This window comes from Astyanax mexicanus, chromosome 21 (assembly GCF_023375975.1).
Source record: "Astyanax mexicanus isolate ESR-SI-001 chromosome 21, AstMex3_surface, whole genome shotgun sequence".
Classification (NCBI taxonomy): domain Eukaryota; kingdom Metazoa; phylum Chordata; class Actinopteri; order Characiformes; family Acestrorhamphidae; genus Astyanax; species Astyanax mexicanus.
The window spans coordinates 22323139-22341148 of NC_064428.1; the positions used below are offsets into that span (position 1 = coordinate 22323139).

Genomic DNA, 18010 nt, shown 5'->3' on the forward strand with positions numbered 1-18010 from the left:
AATAGGTATATGGGCAAAACATATTCATGAAGTTCTTTGCACAAAATCACTCTTACATAAAAAGATCTCACCAGCCAGTTTCAGTTCCTTTCAGAATGAGCTGTTTAAGGCCTCTGACACTTTCATGCAAATAAGCCACACCATGGTGTGCTGTTTTTTTTTGGTTTTTTGGTTGAAAAAAACAGCAGATATTAAATTAATCTATTGGGCTCTCGACTGGTAAGGGGTGGTGCCAGAGAGGATCTATGTAATTTTAATAACTGCAAAACAACGGAGTCATCCAAATGCTTCATGACACCAAGATCTTCCAACTGACTCACAAAAAAAAGGATGGATGCTTTTTTTTTTAACCACGTTTGGAGGGTTTATAGGGGCAGTCGAGACCCAAGCGGAAATACAAAAGGATTTAAAAGTGAGTTTTGAACAACACATCCCCTTTAAATAACATGAATCATACTTTTTATACAGAAACAAAAACCCTGCTGGATGATAATAAGCAGTTAGTGTTCTCCTTCAAGCGTGTTCAGCTGTCTGATAACGGTGTGTCAGCAGCAGTTTGAAAAGAAGCAGTGTCTGCCTTCAGTATCTGAACTTTGAGAAAGCACATGCTAGCCTCCCAATGAACCCCAAAGTACTGATAGCATTGTGTGATGGGGGAAGTCCTAGCTAGTGGATGGAAATCTTACCAGGTTTTTGACTTCAGCCTGGGAGGCGGGTTCCTGGGGATAAGGAAAAGTGCGCGCATCGGGTGCATGTCGCAGAGTGCTGGATGGAAGAAAAAAAGAATAAAGAAAGTATGAACAAACATATTCAGATCACCCCAAATCCCCAAGTTAAACAGTAACAGGTGAATATAAGCAAATATGCCCATGTGAACGGATACTACATGAGCTAAAACAGGCCATGGAAAAGGAAGAGGAAGAGTCAGATGAAATGATAGGCAGATGAAAATAGCGAGAGTGAATCAGAGACACTATGGAAGGACAGTGATATAATGATGTGCATTGTGTACGAGCCAGGATACACCAAAATGTGTTAGATTACTCACGTGGAGCGCCCTCCGCCATTTCAATAGCAGTAATACCGCAAGACCACAGGTCACTCTGCAGAAATAAGAGTCGCAATTAGAGGCTGGCGAACAATAATGCATAAGCAGCAGCTAAAAGAATCACGTGAGGAGGGCATTGCCCTGAATAAGTAGGCAAATTTGTAATAAAAAAAGTAAAATATTCAGGGATGCACCAAATAATTGGCAACCAAAAATATTAGAGAAAAAAAATTGAAAAGAAAAAAGCAGTTTTGGCCAACAAACACGAGGTACAAATTATTTTTTTTCACGCTCGGTTTGCATGAATCAAACAAAATAAAGCATTTAGCATTACTTTTCACACTTCGTATAATGTAACTGCATCCACAAACTTTACAATCTTCACAAACTGGCTGCTTTCAAGCCAAAAGATACTATCCCAGGCCTGTAAAGCTTGTAACATTAGCTAAACTAACTTAGCCTTAGCATTTGTTTTGTGAAAGACAGTCCCCTTCATTCACATGTGACTTGAGTAGCATTTCTGAGACAAATGTATCAATAAAACTGCATTGCTGAGGTAAATTAATGATTAAATTAGCACTGTTGAGGTATATTAGTTAATAAAACTGCATTGCTGAGGTAAACATGTGACTAGAGTAGCAGTGGTGAGGTACATTCATGAATAGGATAGAACTCCTAACGTACACTTGATATGTAACTATTATAGCACGGCTGAAAGACATTCACAACTAGGATAGCACTACATAGGTAAATTTGTGAATACAACTGCACTGCTGTGGCAAATATGAAACTAGTAAAGCAGAGGTGAAAGAAATTCACAATTAGTATAACACTAGTAAGGTAAAATTACAAATAAATTGGACTGCTGTGGCAAATATGAAACTAGTATAGCAGAGGTGAAAGGAATTCACGACCAGAATAATGATACTGAGATAAATTCATGAATAAAACTGCACTGCTGAATGTAGATATGTAACTAGAATTGCACGTCTGAAGTTAATTCATGACTTGAATGGCACTGCTGAGGTAAATGTGTTCTGCTGTGTTGGTTTGTCTGCTGGGATATTATGCATGTATATATGTTCAGTGTTCGCGGTTTTAAATGGTACTATTGCATTTGCATTTTCTTTGAAATATTCTTTGAAATAAATTCTATGTAATTTATTCAGTGTTAAAAAAAGTGGCATTAATATGTCTGCATTATGCATTTTGTCAAAATACTTCCAAATGCTTTTCATTTTTGGTCTTTACTAAATTGAGTAATTTTATTCATTTTATTTACAAACAAACTGAAATAATTACATATATAAAAGAAAGATGAAGAAAAAATTACTTAACAGACAATTCTTAGTGGTGGAAAAATCTATCAGCACTTGGAAGAGACAGTCCTAAAAGTAAGTAGAATTTTAATAGTGACGGTCACTTGAAGTTAAATTATGAAAAATTCATACCCTGTAATCGTATGTGGCATCAGGGTTTTCATCGCAGGCAATGACCTCAGGAGCCATCCAGTAAGGTGTGCCAATAAAAGTGTTTCGTCTGCCAACTGTCCGGTCCAACTGGGCACTCACACCAAAGTCGACTGGAGGAGATCACAAGTGACAAGTTAAAGAAGACCTTGTTATGAAACAAGATACGGGCAATCTGACACACTAAGCACACTTATAAAGACTATTATGTTTATACTCTTGTAATATTGGTTATGAATTTTGGGAACTGACATACTCAAACAGAAACTTTTGTTCATCCTGTTCCAGTTTCTACGTAATGTTTCCATTAGAAACATCAAAGCACCAGTGGACACAGGTCAACACACACTATGGTATTTTCCATTAGCGATGTGATGTGAAGACACGAGTGCCTCATGTGACTCACCTAGCTTGACCTCGGCGTTCTCGGTCAGCAAGACGTTTTGACCTTTGATGTCACGGTGGATGACGTGGTGGGCATGCAAGTGGGCCAGTCCCTGAAGAAAGAGAGAGATCACACACGTGACTACACTTCCCAGAATGCAAGTGAATCATAAAAAGAAAAACTTTTGAGAGTTTTGAGAACAAGGTAAAAAAGGTGTCAGGTAGATATTCTGAATCGATTTGATTCAATTCTATTTTATTTTAGGATCTTTCAGTTACTACAACAGATTTTGTTTGGATATGAAGAGATATTTACATAAATATGACATGTGTTAACACTGGAGTTGTGATGCTGGTCAACACAAGCAGTCAGGAAGGTTGCAATGCTAACACTGGGACAACAATGCTAACATTGCTGCAGCCGTGAGAGTATTATGACAGCTACATTAACAGCAGCCAACGCAGTACTAACACAATTGTAGTGATGCTAAAACTGCTGTAGCAATGCAGTGTGGGGCTAATACCACGATAGTGAGGCACAACAACAACACAGTAGCACCCAAACCCTTACAAATGACAAAAACAGTTAGGAGTAAAAGAAATTTAGCAAGCAAAGGGTAAATCCTACAAAGGCCAGACACTCACCCGCAGGATCTCTCTGGAGATGTAAGCAATCTGGTCCTCCTTCAGCTTGTTTCCTTTAGTGTTCTTCACAAGATCTGTGATGGAGCCAGCTCCACAAAACTCCATCACCAGCTGTATAAAAAGAAATTAGTGGCATATAATATTTACAAAAAGGTACATCAGTAATTGTTTGTTTTTCAAAAGACTGGCTCTTTCATTTACATTGTGCATTGAGAAGCGCTGCCGAGGTAAATGTAAGAATAAAGTTAAATTCATTATTAAAATAGCAGTGCTAAGGTACATTTATGAATACAACTGCACTGCTGAGGTAATTTAAGGATTAGAATAGACTGCTAAGGTAAAGAAAGTTGGGATTAGAATAGACTACTGTGGTACATTTGTGAATAAAATGGCACTGCTGAGGTAAATTCATGACTAAAAAAAAAAACTGCTGAGCTAAATGTGAATAATACTACACTGCTGTATCTGTAGCTTTTGGAACTGTAGATTAACTGTAGATTTACAAACAGAACTAAAAGGAATCTGAAGGTATGCAATATAAACAGAAAACATGGTCTAGACTTTCAGGTGTAAAATGCCTTTTAAATTCAAATTATGTGAAAAAATGTAGATAGAAGTGTTGTTGCCTGATAGCAGCACTGTACTGTAATAGTGGTGTAAGAAAGTACCACTATACCAAAGTATCTCAATATTTTGTTCAGTAATACTTTTTTTTTTTTTAGTTTTGCAAAACTTTCCTCTTACTCAAGCTTTTATGAAAATGATAAGATTTCTCATAGTATGAAAGTGATGTTAATTCTAAAACTGATTTTAACCTAGCGTACAGTATTTGATACTCAAGTATACTTACTCAACAAGTTCTTGACAGCACACAGCCCTAATGTACGGTGTATTACTACGCCCCAATATGATACTGGACTTTGTAATCTTTATTATGATAAACAATATATATATGAAAATGCACTTATTAGAGTGCACACCGGTGTGTTGATTCTTACCCAGAGCTGGTCATCGTGTCCTGGGGGGCTCTTTTTAATGAACGCACCGTAGTAGGTGGCGATGTTTCTGTGGTGCGAGTACTTTTTCAGCATGTTGATCTCCAGCTTTATCTCTTCCTCTTCATCCTAAAGCACATTAACACAGAGACAGAAGAGTGCAGCAGTGAAGTCTTATGTAATCATCATGGGCACAGTTTGTGCTAACTCTATTTACACAGGCGGGCACTATTGGGGTCTCATGTGAGTCAGCGTGCGAGAGATGCACCGAGATAAACTGGCTCTCCGGAACACCACGGGAGGAGAAACAAACATTTTTGTTCAGCGCTAACCGCTGGGAAGCGAGCAACGCCTGACAGAGCGACTCCTCCTCCTCTAAGCCTCATTAGCGGGATGCGCATTTTGGGATTAAACACAGCTGAATTTCGTTGTCGTCCGTTACAGTTTACAGGCGGTTTTGTCACGGCGACTTAATGATGCAAGAAAAGAGTGTAATCCATTTAATCCAAGCTAATAAAATTAGGGATGCAATCGATTTGCCTGCCTTTTTTTTGCTGCGCTTGCAAAGGCATTCAGTATTTTGGAGGGGGTACAAATGAAAGCAAACTAAGCACTTCCAGACGGATACTGCGAGGAAATAAACTATATATAAAGCCGCAGCATGGTGCCTCATTACATCACTTGCTGAATATTTTGATTAGTATGTTGCAAGACAATATTTTACTAATTTATTCATTAGTTCTGTTTGCAATACACAACCAAAACAAAATGAAATATAACATTTTAAACAATACCACACCATCGACGATCGACTCGTCAACAACTACCAGCGAGTAATCCGGCTTAGAAAATCATTGTGGCTCCAAGTCATTCAGAAGCTGCTGTTAGAATCATGGTTTAGTACAGATATAATGCATAATTTGTTTGTAGGAAAGAGCAAAACCTGATCTATCTTACCAGTGACAGGTTCAAACAACCTGTCAGCAACTATAAGCGAGGAATCCAGCTCAGAAAATCAGCTAGCATTAAAACTAACATGATTAAAGCCTGTCGAGGCTGGCTGTTAGCATTAAGGCTAACCAAATCAAACACTTCTGAGATCAGCTGCTGTGTCTGTTAGCATCATGGTTGTTTGGCATCCTAGCTAAACTACTATTCTAGGATTCTTAAGGCCGGTTAATCTTAAATATTTGCATCTCAGATTAAGACATTATGACATACTAGAGAACGGAAAAAGCAGTACACCAAATTTCATCTCCATAGTAATTAGTGCTGCTATTGTGGTTTTTATACCAGCAGCAGCAACTTCAGGCACAGTACTCTAGGTTGGTTCAAATTCGCCAAACGAACGTGCTTGTCCTGAAGCAACTGTATCGCCACCGACAGGTAAGGAGGAAAAAACGGTTCTGTTTCTTCTTCTGCTGCCGTTGCTGAGGAACACCTGCTCAGCTTCCTGTAATTGGTCCTTAATTTCGAACCATCCAGAAAAGCGCTTTCACACTGCAGGGGAACCAGACCATGGTTCAGAAGATCCGGACCGAGACCACCTCTCTTGGTCGGACCAAAATCTGGTTCAAAAGTCCGGACCAAACGAGGCAGGTGTGAAAGCACCCTAAAACTATAAATGACCACACCTCAGTATGGCAATTCACAACAAGCAGCACACAAGTAATAAACAACATGGTGTTCATGCTAGACTACAAGCTAACTCTAGATTATTAGCTACAATCTGCTTTGGTTCTCTTCTGAGGCTATTTAAAATACTGCTCCAGGCTCGATTTTTTTTTATAGGTCTGGGTTTCACCTTTCAGACCAGAATTGTTTATTAGCATGACACCCAGATATTCTATGTAAACACTATCTGCTGTTTACAGATTTTCATAATTACTCCCCACTTAATTACCCATGAGTCATTCATGCAGTTCTTACAGAATTAAATGAAAATACCAGCAACATCTCCAATCATATTGTCCTGTCATTTAGCATGATTAGCAATAACAGTAATATGGCCTTCCTCTACTCCATCAGGAACTGTTCAACGACCTTGACTGCTCTGGCAGGAGTAGCTGCCAGGCTTACAGAGATGATTCACAGCGCTTCGGCCTTGATCATGACAGACACTGCCTAAATTAAAGTCTCAGAAACAATTTGTACTAATACCATTCACCCTGAAATCATGTCTTGGGCATCAGATCCACCCGATTATGCGCTGCCGTTATCCGCCGTGTGCCAAGGCATGGTGAAAAATGCCATTGTGAAAGACGACCACCGCTGAGCTCGCACCCATTACAGCTAATTCAAAACACACTGTTCTTCTCTGAGTCATGCGCTTTGTGTGCGAAGCATGGGCTGACAAAGGCTTATTGAGGGGTTGCAGCTATGCCTTTATGTATGATGCACATAAATGCCTTTTTTTTGCCTAGGCTAGCTCTGTATGATTGCAAGGCAACTCAAATCTGGCCAGATCTAACATGAATTACAGATGGAGCCAAAAAATAACTATATATCATGCAATTTAAAGGTTTTGCACAATAAATGTGACAGAACATATAGAAACATCACTGTAGCCCTTAAATTGGACAGTATACGTTGACGAAAGACCAAACTGAAGACCTACAGCTTGTTGGCTAAACGTATACTTTGTTAACTGCGGTCCAAATCAGTTAACGAGTTTGTAAACTTGAAGCATTTTCCTCTTGGTTTGGTTTGTTTTCAAACAAGGAAAAACCCAAGTGCACAAAGAGGCATCACAACAAACCATGTGAGAAAATTTTCTCTCTGCTGATTGGTCAGTAGCAAGAAGGTAAATACAGGAAGAAGGTCCTGTGTTCTAGATTAGCGCATATTTTTGAGTAATTTAAACATGGAGCAAAGTCAGGCACGGCATATCATTATAGCTGTTGTAATTAGGTGGCGTAACTTAAATTTGTTAGTTGGGTCAGGTCACACTGGATTAGGTCACATGCTCTCATAAATGACCTCTGGTAAAGGGTCTTGGTGTGGTTGTTTTAGTACAATTATTTTGTTCACACCAGCCCAAACTAATTACACCAATAGTGAAAACATGCCAGAAACCAATTTGCACCAGAGTGGAGATATGGAAACTGCTTAACATGATTTATTTCACTTCAGTAAAGACATATACACAATAAAAGTGTATATGAAATCCATGAAATGTTACACCACCAACAGTAGAGGTATAAAACTAGCAATATAGTGGCAAACAAATGAATGTAATCATTTTTTTTTAAGAGAAGGCTACTAATCAAACTGAAAACATACACCCAGCACAGGAGCACAGGATGTAGTTATTCCATAGTTACTAAGTTCACTAACTAAAAAACTAGAGACAGAATAAATGACTAGCCATGTATCAGTATCAGTCAATTTACAGGCAAAACTTTGGATCGGACGATATTTATCTGGTTAACCAAATAATGCTCAATGGAAATTTGCCAAGATTTTGAATATTCCACCATCTTTAGAACAGTGCATAAATAACACTGGTTGCTAGGAATCTTTGGGTCCTCAGGTGGCACTGCATTAAAAAGGCATAATTCGGGCTTTGGGTGATCCAGCGGACTAAGGCGCTGCCACTATGACCAGGAGATTGCTGGTTCGAATCCTGGTTTTGCAGCTTGCCATCGGCTTCTGGAGCCCTAAGAGAGCACAAATGGCCTTGCTCTCTCTGGGTGGGTAGATGGTGCTCTTTCCCCAGATCACTTCAAAGGTAATGTCGGTCTGCACAAGGCGTCTATGAGCTGATGTATTGGATCCGAGTCACTGCGCTTTCCTCCGAGCACGTAGGCTACTCGGCAATGCTGCATCAGCAAATGATTTCATATGTTTTGGAGGAAGCATGTGCTAGTCCTCACCGTCCTGGTGTTGGGACATCGCTAGTGATGGGTGGGGGGGGTCCTTTTTTTCATTCATCTGACCACAGAACAGTTTCCCACTTTACCTTAGTCTATTCTGAGTGAGCTTTGGCTAAGAGACTATGTTATTTTATTATAACGATAGCATTTTCTATACTGTCCCCCAGCCTTTTCTGATTAGAGGTGGCGGATTCTGCAGTATTTATCCGTCTTAAAAACAATAACTCATAAATACAGCAAACGGAACACATCCATCATTTGCCCATACTGAGCTTTCCTGAGTGAAACACCAGCACATGCCTCAACATCCATACTGCTTAAGTACAGTGAACAGTACCATCCGCTAAGATGACATCATCCCTCTCCAGCGCCCACCCCTCCTCCTTCCTATCTCACTCATACACTCATGCGCACACACTTCCTCCAGCTGTCTGGATAATCCCTGTCAGATGTGCGAGTCTCAGTACTGCAGTTATTACCTGAGTCTGACCTGAGAGAAGCAGCTTCTGACTGACAGACTGAAAAGCTCGACTCCACTGTTTCCCTTCAGACGCTCAATACAGGGGTTTAAACAGAGCTAGTCTTCCCCACATCAGTCTGAAGAGAGACATGTACACCCAGGGGGGTAAAAACAACAGCGGCTAAACCACACACACAGACACAGGAGCTCTGTGTAGACCAAGGGGCAAAACCTCACACTCAAATAGACAGGCCTGAATGCGAGGCTCGAAAACAGACAGAGAGACAAGAGAGAGAAAAAAAACATAAAAAAATTAAAAAGACAAAGAGATGAAGTTCTGAAGAATTAAAGAACGAGATAATGTGAAAGAGTGGGGCAGAGAGGAAGATAAAAGTGAGAGAAAAATGCAAGCACAACAGGCAAACAAAGAAAGAAAAACAGAAACACAAAAGAAAAGAGAAAAGGTGAGAGAGAAAATATGCACAAAAATATAGATGTGAGAGTGTGAGAAAAGGCATGCAGACTAAAATACAAAGAAAATGTGCACAAGAGTCAAAAAAGACAAGAGAACATGCAAGAGAAAGTGTGAGAAATGTGAGAAAGACAGAGGCAGGCAGAGAGTTTGGGGAAAAAAATTAGAGAAAGTGAGAAAACAGGCAGACAGAGAGGCTGAGAAAGAGATTGAGAAAGAGAGAGAGAGAGAGAGACCAAGAAAATATGAGAGAGGGGGTGTGAGAATGTAAGAAAGACAGAGATAGGCTTAGAGACCGGAACTAAGAGAAAAAAAAATACACAAGAGAAAACATAAGTGTGAGAAAGTGAGAAACACAGGCAGAGAGAAAGTCTGAAAATACTCAAGAGAAAACATGAGACCGTGTGTGCGCATGCGTGTGTGTGTGTCTTACTCAGAGAGACAATAAGTGAGAACATAAGAGAAAGATACAAGAAAAGAGAAAGAAAAGGACAAAAAGCATGGACATCAGAGAAGACAGCATGGAACGGACAGACAGTGATAGATTTCTTTTGTCTCTCATGTTTTCCCTCTGAGAACGTGAGAAAAACAGGCAAAAAAAGCGAGACATAACATGTAGAGAAAGAGAGAGACTGAGAAAACAAGAGAAAGAAAAACCATGAGAATGATTGTGTGAGAAAGACAGGAAGAGAAATAGCGTGAGAAACATGAGACAGAAAATGAGTGTGAGTGTGAGAATGTGAGAAAGACGGGCAAGACAGAGAGAGAACAAACAAGCGATAGAATGAGAAAACACAAGGGAAAGAGAAAAACATAAGAATGACAGTGAGATAAATGTAGAGAGAGAGAGAGAGAAAGGGACTGAGAAAACAAAAGAAAGAGGGAAAACGTGAGAATGACAGTGTGAGAAAAGCAGGGAGAGAGAGAAAACATGAGAAAAAGAAAGAAAATGTTTGAGAGTGTGAGAACATGACAAAGCCAGGCAGACAAAGAGCGAGAACAAACAATAGAAAGAGACATACAGGCAAAGAGAGGGAGAGAGGGGGGGGAGAGAGAGAGAGAGAGAGAGAGAGAGAGAGAGAGAGAGAGAGAGAGAGAGAACACAGGGGAAAGAGAAAAATGTGAGAATGACAGTGCGAGAAAGAGAGAAGAGAGAGAAAGAGAGAAAACATGAGAAAGCCAGGCAGACAAAGAATGAGAACGATTAGAGAGAGAGAGAAAAAGAAACTGACTATCCAAACAAATAAAAACATGGAAAATGGAAAAACAAAAAAGCAGATGAAAAGAAAAACAAAGGAAAGAGACAGAAACAGAGAAGAACAGAATAAATGTAAGCAGAACATGGGTGAAAGGTTCAGGGCAGCATTCATATATGATGTATATCTCTTTCTCTGTGTGTGTGTGTGTGTGTGTGTGTGTGTGTGTGTGTGTGTGTGTGTGTGTGTGTGTGTAAGGCGAGGGAATATGGGTCAGAGCCCGTTCGCTGAGGCATGACAGCTGAAGTGATCCATGAGTGTTTTAAACTAAAAGCAGTCAGCTGACTCACACAACTCACTCACTCACTCACTCACTCACTCTCTATATATCTCTCCACTGTGTCTTGCTTGCTCTCTATATCAGTCTCTCTCTCTCTCTCTCTCTATCTCTCTCTCTCTCTCTCTCTCTCTGTTGTGTGTGTACGTCCATGGAGGCTGTACCTGTGCGGCACAGCTGATGCTCTGTGTGATCAGTGTACTGAAAATCTCTCTCTTTTGACGTTCAGATAAAAGCTATTATTCTAATTTTGTTCTGGTTGAACACTGTTCACATCCTGCATCAGAACGAGCTCCACACTCCTCTCAAAAACCAGGGCAGAAGCTCAAAAACCTCAGAGAACAGCCGAGAACGGGAGCTGCTCGAGGTGTGGCGCGAACACTCGACTCACCTGATCGTCTGATTAACACATTCGCAGTCACAGAGTAAACAGGAAGGCTCGTCAGAGTCTACCTCAGGAAACAGTTGAGCAACGTTTAAACGTAAGAGAGCCTTTTGTTCCACAACAACTCCTGGGAACGAATAAGGAGTGTCAGAAACAAGTCAGAACGCTGCCTCAAAACTGGTCCTTCAAATACCTTTATTACTTTCTCTCTGTCTTAGAGCCTTTATCTACAAAACAACACAAAAGCACTCTCTCTTTTTTAAGTAACAACAGCGAAATATTTTAGATTTTAGACCAGAAGGCTTTAGTTTAAGTTATAGGTCCTATTAAGTACAATTCATTTGCTTGTGCCTTTCATAAGATATAGTTCTTGTTCCTCCGCAAAAAAAAGACGCTTAACACTCCTTTTAAATAAACATGTGGTGAGTTTAGACTCCACCATTATTCCCCGCATAGGAGGGGCTAACCAACAAAGATGGACATATCATAGTCTTAACAGGGTGACAAAGGAACCCAGTTTAACTTCTAAGCAACTAAAGGGCCTTTCTTACATTGGCTGATGTTAATGTTTATGAGTCCACACTGCTGCCTTAAAACCACACTCTCTCTCTTCCAGTAACGACAGCGAAATTTTAGATTTTCAACCAGAAGCTTTTAGTTGAGGTTATAGGTCATACTAAGCACAATTCATTTGCTTGTGCCTTTCATAAGACAATTCTTGTTTCATCGCAAAAAAAAAAAAAAAAAAAAACTTCTTAAAACTAAAATTAAATGAGCATGTGGTGCAGGCATCACCAGAGTTTAAACTCCACCATTATTTCCCTGCCTAGAAGTGGCTGGCCACCAAATATGGACAATAGTCTACCAGGGTGACAAAGGACACCCAGTGCAACTTCTAAGCAACTAAAAGCATCTCTCACATTGGCTAATGTTAAATCACTATTGGAATAGGGCTGCAACTAATGATTATTTTAGCAGTCAACTAATCTGATGATTATTTTTTCGATCAGTTGATTAGTCAACAAAAAAAATGTCCTCCAACTTTAAAAACAATATAAACAGCTCAACATGAGATTTAAAAGGCATTTAAATGTCTAGGTGTTGTTTAAATGTAAAAAGTACTGATATTTAGTGAGCAAATGTGTAAAATGTTGTATTTGGGCCTTTTTGGAGACACAGACTTGTTGAGTTGAGTGTAATCTGTGTAAATGAGACATTTACACATCTCCCATGGCGCTTCTGTCCCCAGCAACTTTGTGTAATGCAGTACTTACAAGTTATCAATTCGTCGATTATTCAATGAACAATGCATTCTCCATCAGAGTTATGCCAGCAAATTCTGAATTAAATCTAAAGCAAATTCTCTCTCATTAGTTTAAATTGGAACAGAAAAGTCCTGGACCTGTTTTTCTGTTTTTCAGCTCACCATAATGATTTTGTGTTCTCTGTTTTAATAGCACTAATCTCACTTGTGGTTTTGACCAACTAGAACATTCAGAATATGTTGCAGATTACAGACATATTTTGATTTATGGGAGGGTATGTTTTGAATTGGACGTCCTACTAAATGTGGCCAGAAAGAATGGACAACATTCCAACTGAATTTTAAAAAAAGCAAATCAAGCATCAGCAAAACTGGCAGATTGCTTAAAAGTAGTGACTACCAACACTAAAACGGCCAAGCAGCTCCAGCCTGGCTGGATCTGTGGACTTTTATTAGGCTCTGTGTGGGTGGGCACACTCCCCTCAACCTCTGCTGGATCTGTGCGTGTATGCACCCTCTGGGAGGTCTATGAAAAGTGAGGTAGAAACACCACATTTGAGGGGTATTCCACCGCCCTCGAGATGACGCAGCTTAAGCTCATAAAAAGCTTCTTGCAGGATGATCAGTAATCACACGTGCAATTAAATTGAGCTTTACCTGCGTGCAGCACACACTACAAAACCACACCCTAAGAGAGATGCTCAGACCGCACTACTGACTATTTAAAATACATCATACTGTGGCATAATGCATTGTAACAAATCATACACTGTACAATATATACATTGCACTACTAAATCATATGTTTTGTTTTATTCTATATAAATCACAGACAACATTTCTCCCAAATAAAAATATTGTCATTTAGAGCATTTATTTACAGAAAACGAGAAATGGTTGAAATAAGAAAAAAGATGCAGAGCTTTCAGACCTCAAATAATGCAACGAAAACAAGTTCATATTCATAAAGTTTTAAGAGTTCAGAAATCAATATCTTGGCATGTTCTCCTCCACCAGTCTTACACACTGCTTTTGGATAACTTTATGCCACCACTCCTGGTGCAAAAATGTAAGCAGTTCAGTTTGGTTTGATGACTTGTGATTATCCATCTTCCTCTTGATTTAATTCCAGAGGTTTTGGTAAATTTGGTAAAACCAAAGAAAATAATTTTTAAGTGATCTCTTTTTTTGTTTTACCCCCAGACTTGTATATGCTTATTGTAATGTATCAGCATATTTTAGTGCATAGTATGTATAATAGTCTGCGAGGTTACAAAAGGACCCAAGGTAACTTCTAAGCAACTAAATACATATATTATCAGCAAATCATTACACAATTTTACTTGCAGCTATCTTACAGTATATGTGCACTACACTGCATCATACTACATCACTACCATCACACAGCACCAGTGTATCATATTGCATCATAACGCATCGATATATCATACCGTACCAGAAACAGTACCCAGTCACTTCCACTTTGTTATATTACCATTGATTGAAATATTTAGTAGTAAGGAAATTTCACGACTGGGCTTGTTGCACAGGTGGCATCATCTTAACACAGTACCACAGCTGAAATTTGCAGAGACCCTGAGAGCAACCCATTCTTTCACTAATGTTTCTAGAAGTTGTCTGCATTCCTAGATGCTTGGTTTTATACACCAGTGGCCATGGAAGTGATTGAAACCAAGTGAGTTGAACTCAATGATTTGTATGCATAGAAGAGAACAAATTAATAAGAACAAATTTCATTTTGGTTTACTATATACAAGGGGTGTCACGATTTCGATATTTTATCGAAATCGATCGAAATTATGTCATGGTCTCGAGCCTCGAAGTCAAAAAGATGATCGACGATCCCTCCCTCTAAGCAATGCAAACACGCGAGCGCGCGCCAAGCAAATGGCACAGCACGCTATGCAAATGGTGCAACACACTGTAGCCGACGCCGCGGACATCGTGACTGCTCAAAGAGCAGCCCTTTCTCCAAAGAATGTGGACATTCTCATCTTCTTAAAGCAAAACTTAAAAATATAAAAATAATAGTTGTTTTGTCTAGCGTCAAATATGTTAATATATTTGGTACCTTAAGGAGGTATATCTTTCTCTCAGATAAACTTAATAATATATCTTTATTAAAGAAAAAGTCTTATTTTTCATGTTTAACTGTTATAGTGAGATAGAGTTCAGTTTGTTAAAGCTTTAATTGTTCTATTGTTTTGTACATGATGTTCCTGTATTTTTTTATTATTTATTTTATGTTGCTGTTTTTAATAGTGCACACTGCTGCTACCAAAAAAAGCCACTAGATGGCATTACATATATATCTTAATTAAATTATTTAAATTTGACCATTAGTGCCTGATGTGGTGTATTACAGATCACTTGTATCACTTTGCATCACTTATATGAAGCCCACCTTTTGAAATAAGATATTGTACATTTGATGAACCAAACCAATGACTGACCATAGACTAATCTAAAACTGGCATAGGCCTCTCTGCTTTAAAAAAAAAATATATATATATATAGAAAATCAAGAATCTAATTGAATCGTGACCCTAAAATCGGAAATAAAATCGATTTGAGAATTTAGAGAATCGTGACACGCCTAGTATATACAAGCTTACAAAACAACACTGAAACAAGTCAATATTCCATTTTCTTCTCACTATTAAAACAATGGCATATGAAGGATGTTTGTAAGTCATTATGGAAGACATTCTTTCAATAATATAAACTATGATACTGGATGGTTCTTGATCTACTGGGGTCTGTAAAGTAACTCAATGCGAATAACAATGAGAATTCGCTGCAAGGTCAATTATGATGATATTTATTCTGATGCTGACTGAAGGACCAGACATAGTGTCTGGAACGGTCACTGGAACGGTTATAAAACACTCTCAGACATACAGAGTAGACTGTTCACAGTGGAGATGCTACTCTTAATGCATCCACACAAACAATCCTGGAGAGAGGTCACAATGTTTACCCTGTTCCAGGAGCGGAGTACGCTAAGCTAAATCTGAACTAAGCCATATAAGATAGAAGGAAAACTGCTCTGAGATCAGTGTTTGAGTGTGTTGAAGTGACGGGGTGGTGCATCACTCTACCTCCGTGACGTCCATGACCTTGATGGCCGCGAGCTGTCCTGTTTTGACATGTCGGCCCTGCGGGAGAGAAAGGAGAAAAAGAAAGGAAAGGAAAGGTTAGTCATCAGTCTCAAAGCAGGGCAAATATTCAACGAAAATATTCAACTTGTCACTTTTTCACTTGTTCGAAAGAACAGACGAATATTCTTCGTTGACCTACATTCCTAGTTTTCACTTGTCTTCTACATCTTCTAACTGGAACTCTCTTTGGAACCCACTCCACCTTTTTTTCCCCTCTCACTTCCTACATCAGACGATGAAGCAAAACACGGCCGACAGCCTGACCCCGATCCCGGGCCCCTACGTAAACATTCCCACACTAGTCCCTCTCTCTTTTTTTTTTAAACCACAACTTCACTTTCTCCATCCATCCCCCTGTCCTCCATTCCCTTACATAAATACAGCTAAAAATAGCCAGGCCTCTTCCTTTATCAACTGCCCAAATACCAGCTCCCCACAGACATGCACTATTGTTAGGTGATGACAAAGAAGCCATGGTGTGAAACCAATCAAATTCCCGTCCGCCAAGCAATGTTGTGATGCGCACTTGACTCTAGAGCTCAAAGGTTGCACACTTGGTTAAAACTGGATGTTGACAAGCAAGCAGTCATGTCCAGGCATGCAGTCAGAGAGCCAGTATGCAAAAATATAGCCCTGCTCTTGGAAGAGAATCTAAAAATCACAGCGGGAGATTCACAGTGGGAATACGAGCCCTGAGGAGTTCAGCCAAGTGCTGGAGAGCGTATTGTTCTGCTAATTAACAAAGTAGAACAGGGGAAGTGAAGGCATTAAAGGATCAATGATTATAGATAAAGTAAATGTAGAGTATTCTTTTTCTGGTGTTTATTAAGGTGCATCAAAAAAAATACTACATTTCAGAATTCAAAATATTAAGAAAACACAGCATAATGCCTTCAATGCTTCTGCAGTGCTTCCCTAATCCTAAAATGCCTGTGATTCTACCATTTATATCACCCATTTACTTACTTTACTTTCAGCAGTGCAATTTTACTTAGAAATTTACCTCAGTAGTGTTATACTCAACATGTATATACCTCAGTAGTGCGATTTTAGTCATACATTTACCTCAGTAATGCTACTCTAGTCACACATTTACTTCAGCAGTGCAGTCATAATATTTTAGTCATAATTTAACCTCAGCTGTGCTATTCTAATTATACATTTACCTCAGTAGTGTTATACTACCATGAATATACCTTAGCATTGCAATTCTAATCATACATTTACCTCAGTAAGGCATTTCTAGTCACATTAACTACAGCAGTATCATTTTATTCATACATTTTCTTCAGTGGTAATATTTTTAATCCTACAGCTACCTCAGTAGTGTTATGCTCAAAATAAATACAACCTCAGTAGAGTAATTCTACATCATATATTTACCTCACTAGTGCATTTGTCACATTTTTACCAATGCAGTGAAATTTAAATAATAACTAATCACCACAGTGCTACTCTATTCACACATGTACCTGTACATGTACACATGAACATCAGTGCAATTTTGTTAAACATTTACCTCATTAGTGGTATTTTAATTATAAATGTACCTCAGAAATGCTATTCTAAACATACATATATTTCTAGTCACACATTTACCTCAGCAGTGGTATTATCACATATTTACCTGAGTAGTGTCACGCTTATCACAAATATACTTCAGTAGTGCAGTTCCAAATCATTTATTTACCTCAGTAGTGCTATTCTAGTCACACATTTACTTCAACAGTGTTACTCTACTCACACATTTAACTCAGTAGCTCAGTCAAACATTTATCTGAGTAGTGGTATTTTAAGCATAAATTAATCTCAGAAATACTATTCTAAAAATACATTAATTTCAGAAGTGCTTCTAGGTCACATTTACCTCAGCAGGGCACTTCTACTAATTAATTTACCCCAGAAACGCTATCTTAAATATACATTTACCTCAGTAGTGCCTCTAGTCACACACTTAGCTCTAATCTACTCAAATTTACCTTAGCAGTGCTATTTAAGTCATTTACCACTCAGTTCTGTATAACCCACTAGTTCACACCTGGCATTAGGCATAGTGTCAACAGTTTTCAGAGGGTTTTTCCCCCTTCTCCAATATTGTTCAGCCCTGATGTGAAGGATAATGGGGTCACCCCCCCCTCTTCTCAGCATGTTGCGCTCTGCCAATGATGTCATAACGCCTCTGGATGAACTGATTCACGTGAGGAGCTGGACGGGGTGAGCTCATGTGAGGAGATACGAAGCGGGGGAGCTCAAGGAGGTTTTTGGGCCAACACGACTCTGCTGCTGTCGGTGTTTGCC

General features: G+C 39.1%; 1 protein-coding gene across 5 annotated transcripts in view; it reads right to left on the reverse strand.

Moving 5' to 3' along the window:
- LOC103041713 (mitogen-activated protein kinase kinase kinase kinase 4) overlaps nucleotides 1–18010 on the reverse strand; it is a 96794-nt gene that overhangs the window by 34766 nt on the left and 44018 nt on the right. For all 5 annotated transcript variants that reach the window (XM_049469392.1, XM_022674797.2, XM_049469391.1 and 2 more), the window contains exons 3-9: nucleotides 15653–15709; nucleotides 4545–4670; nucleotides 3547–3657; nucleotides 2924–3014; nucleotides 2500–2630; nucleotides 1049–1103; nucleotides 687–765 (exon numbers count right to left, since the gene is read on the reverse strand). In XM_049469392.1, coding sequence (XP_049325349.1) covers nucleotides 687–765; nucleotides 1049–1103; nucleotides 2500–2630; nucleotides 2924–3014; nucleotides 3547–3657; nucleotides 4545–4670; nucleotides 15653–15709 — 650 coding nt within the window. The remainder of the gene's footprint in view (nucleotides 1–686; nucleotides 766–1048; nucleotides 1104–2499; nucleotides 2631–2923; nucleotides 3015–3546; nucleotides 3658–4544; nucleotides 4671–15652; nucleotides 15710–18010) is intronic.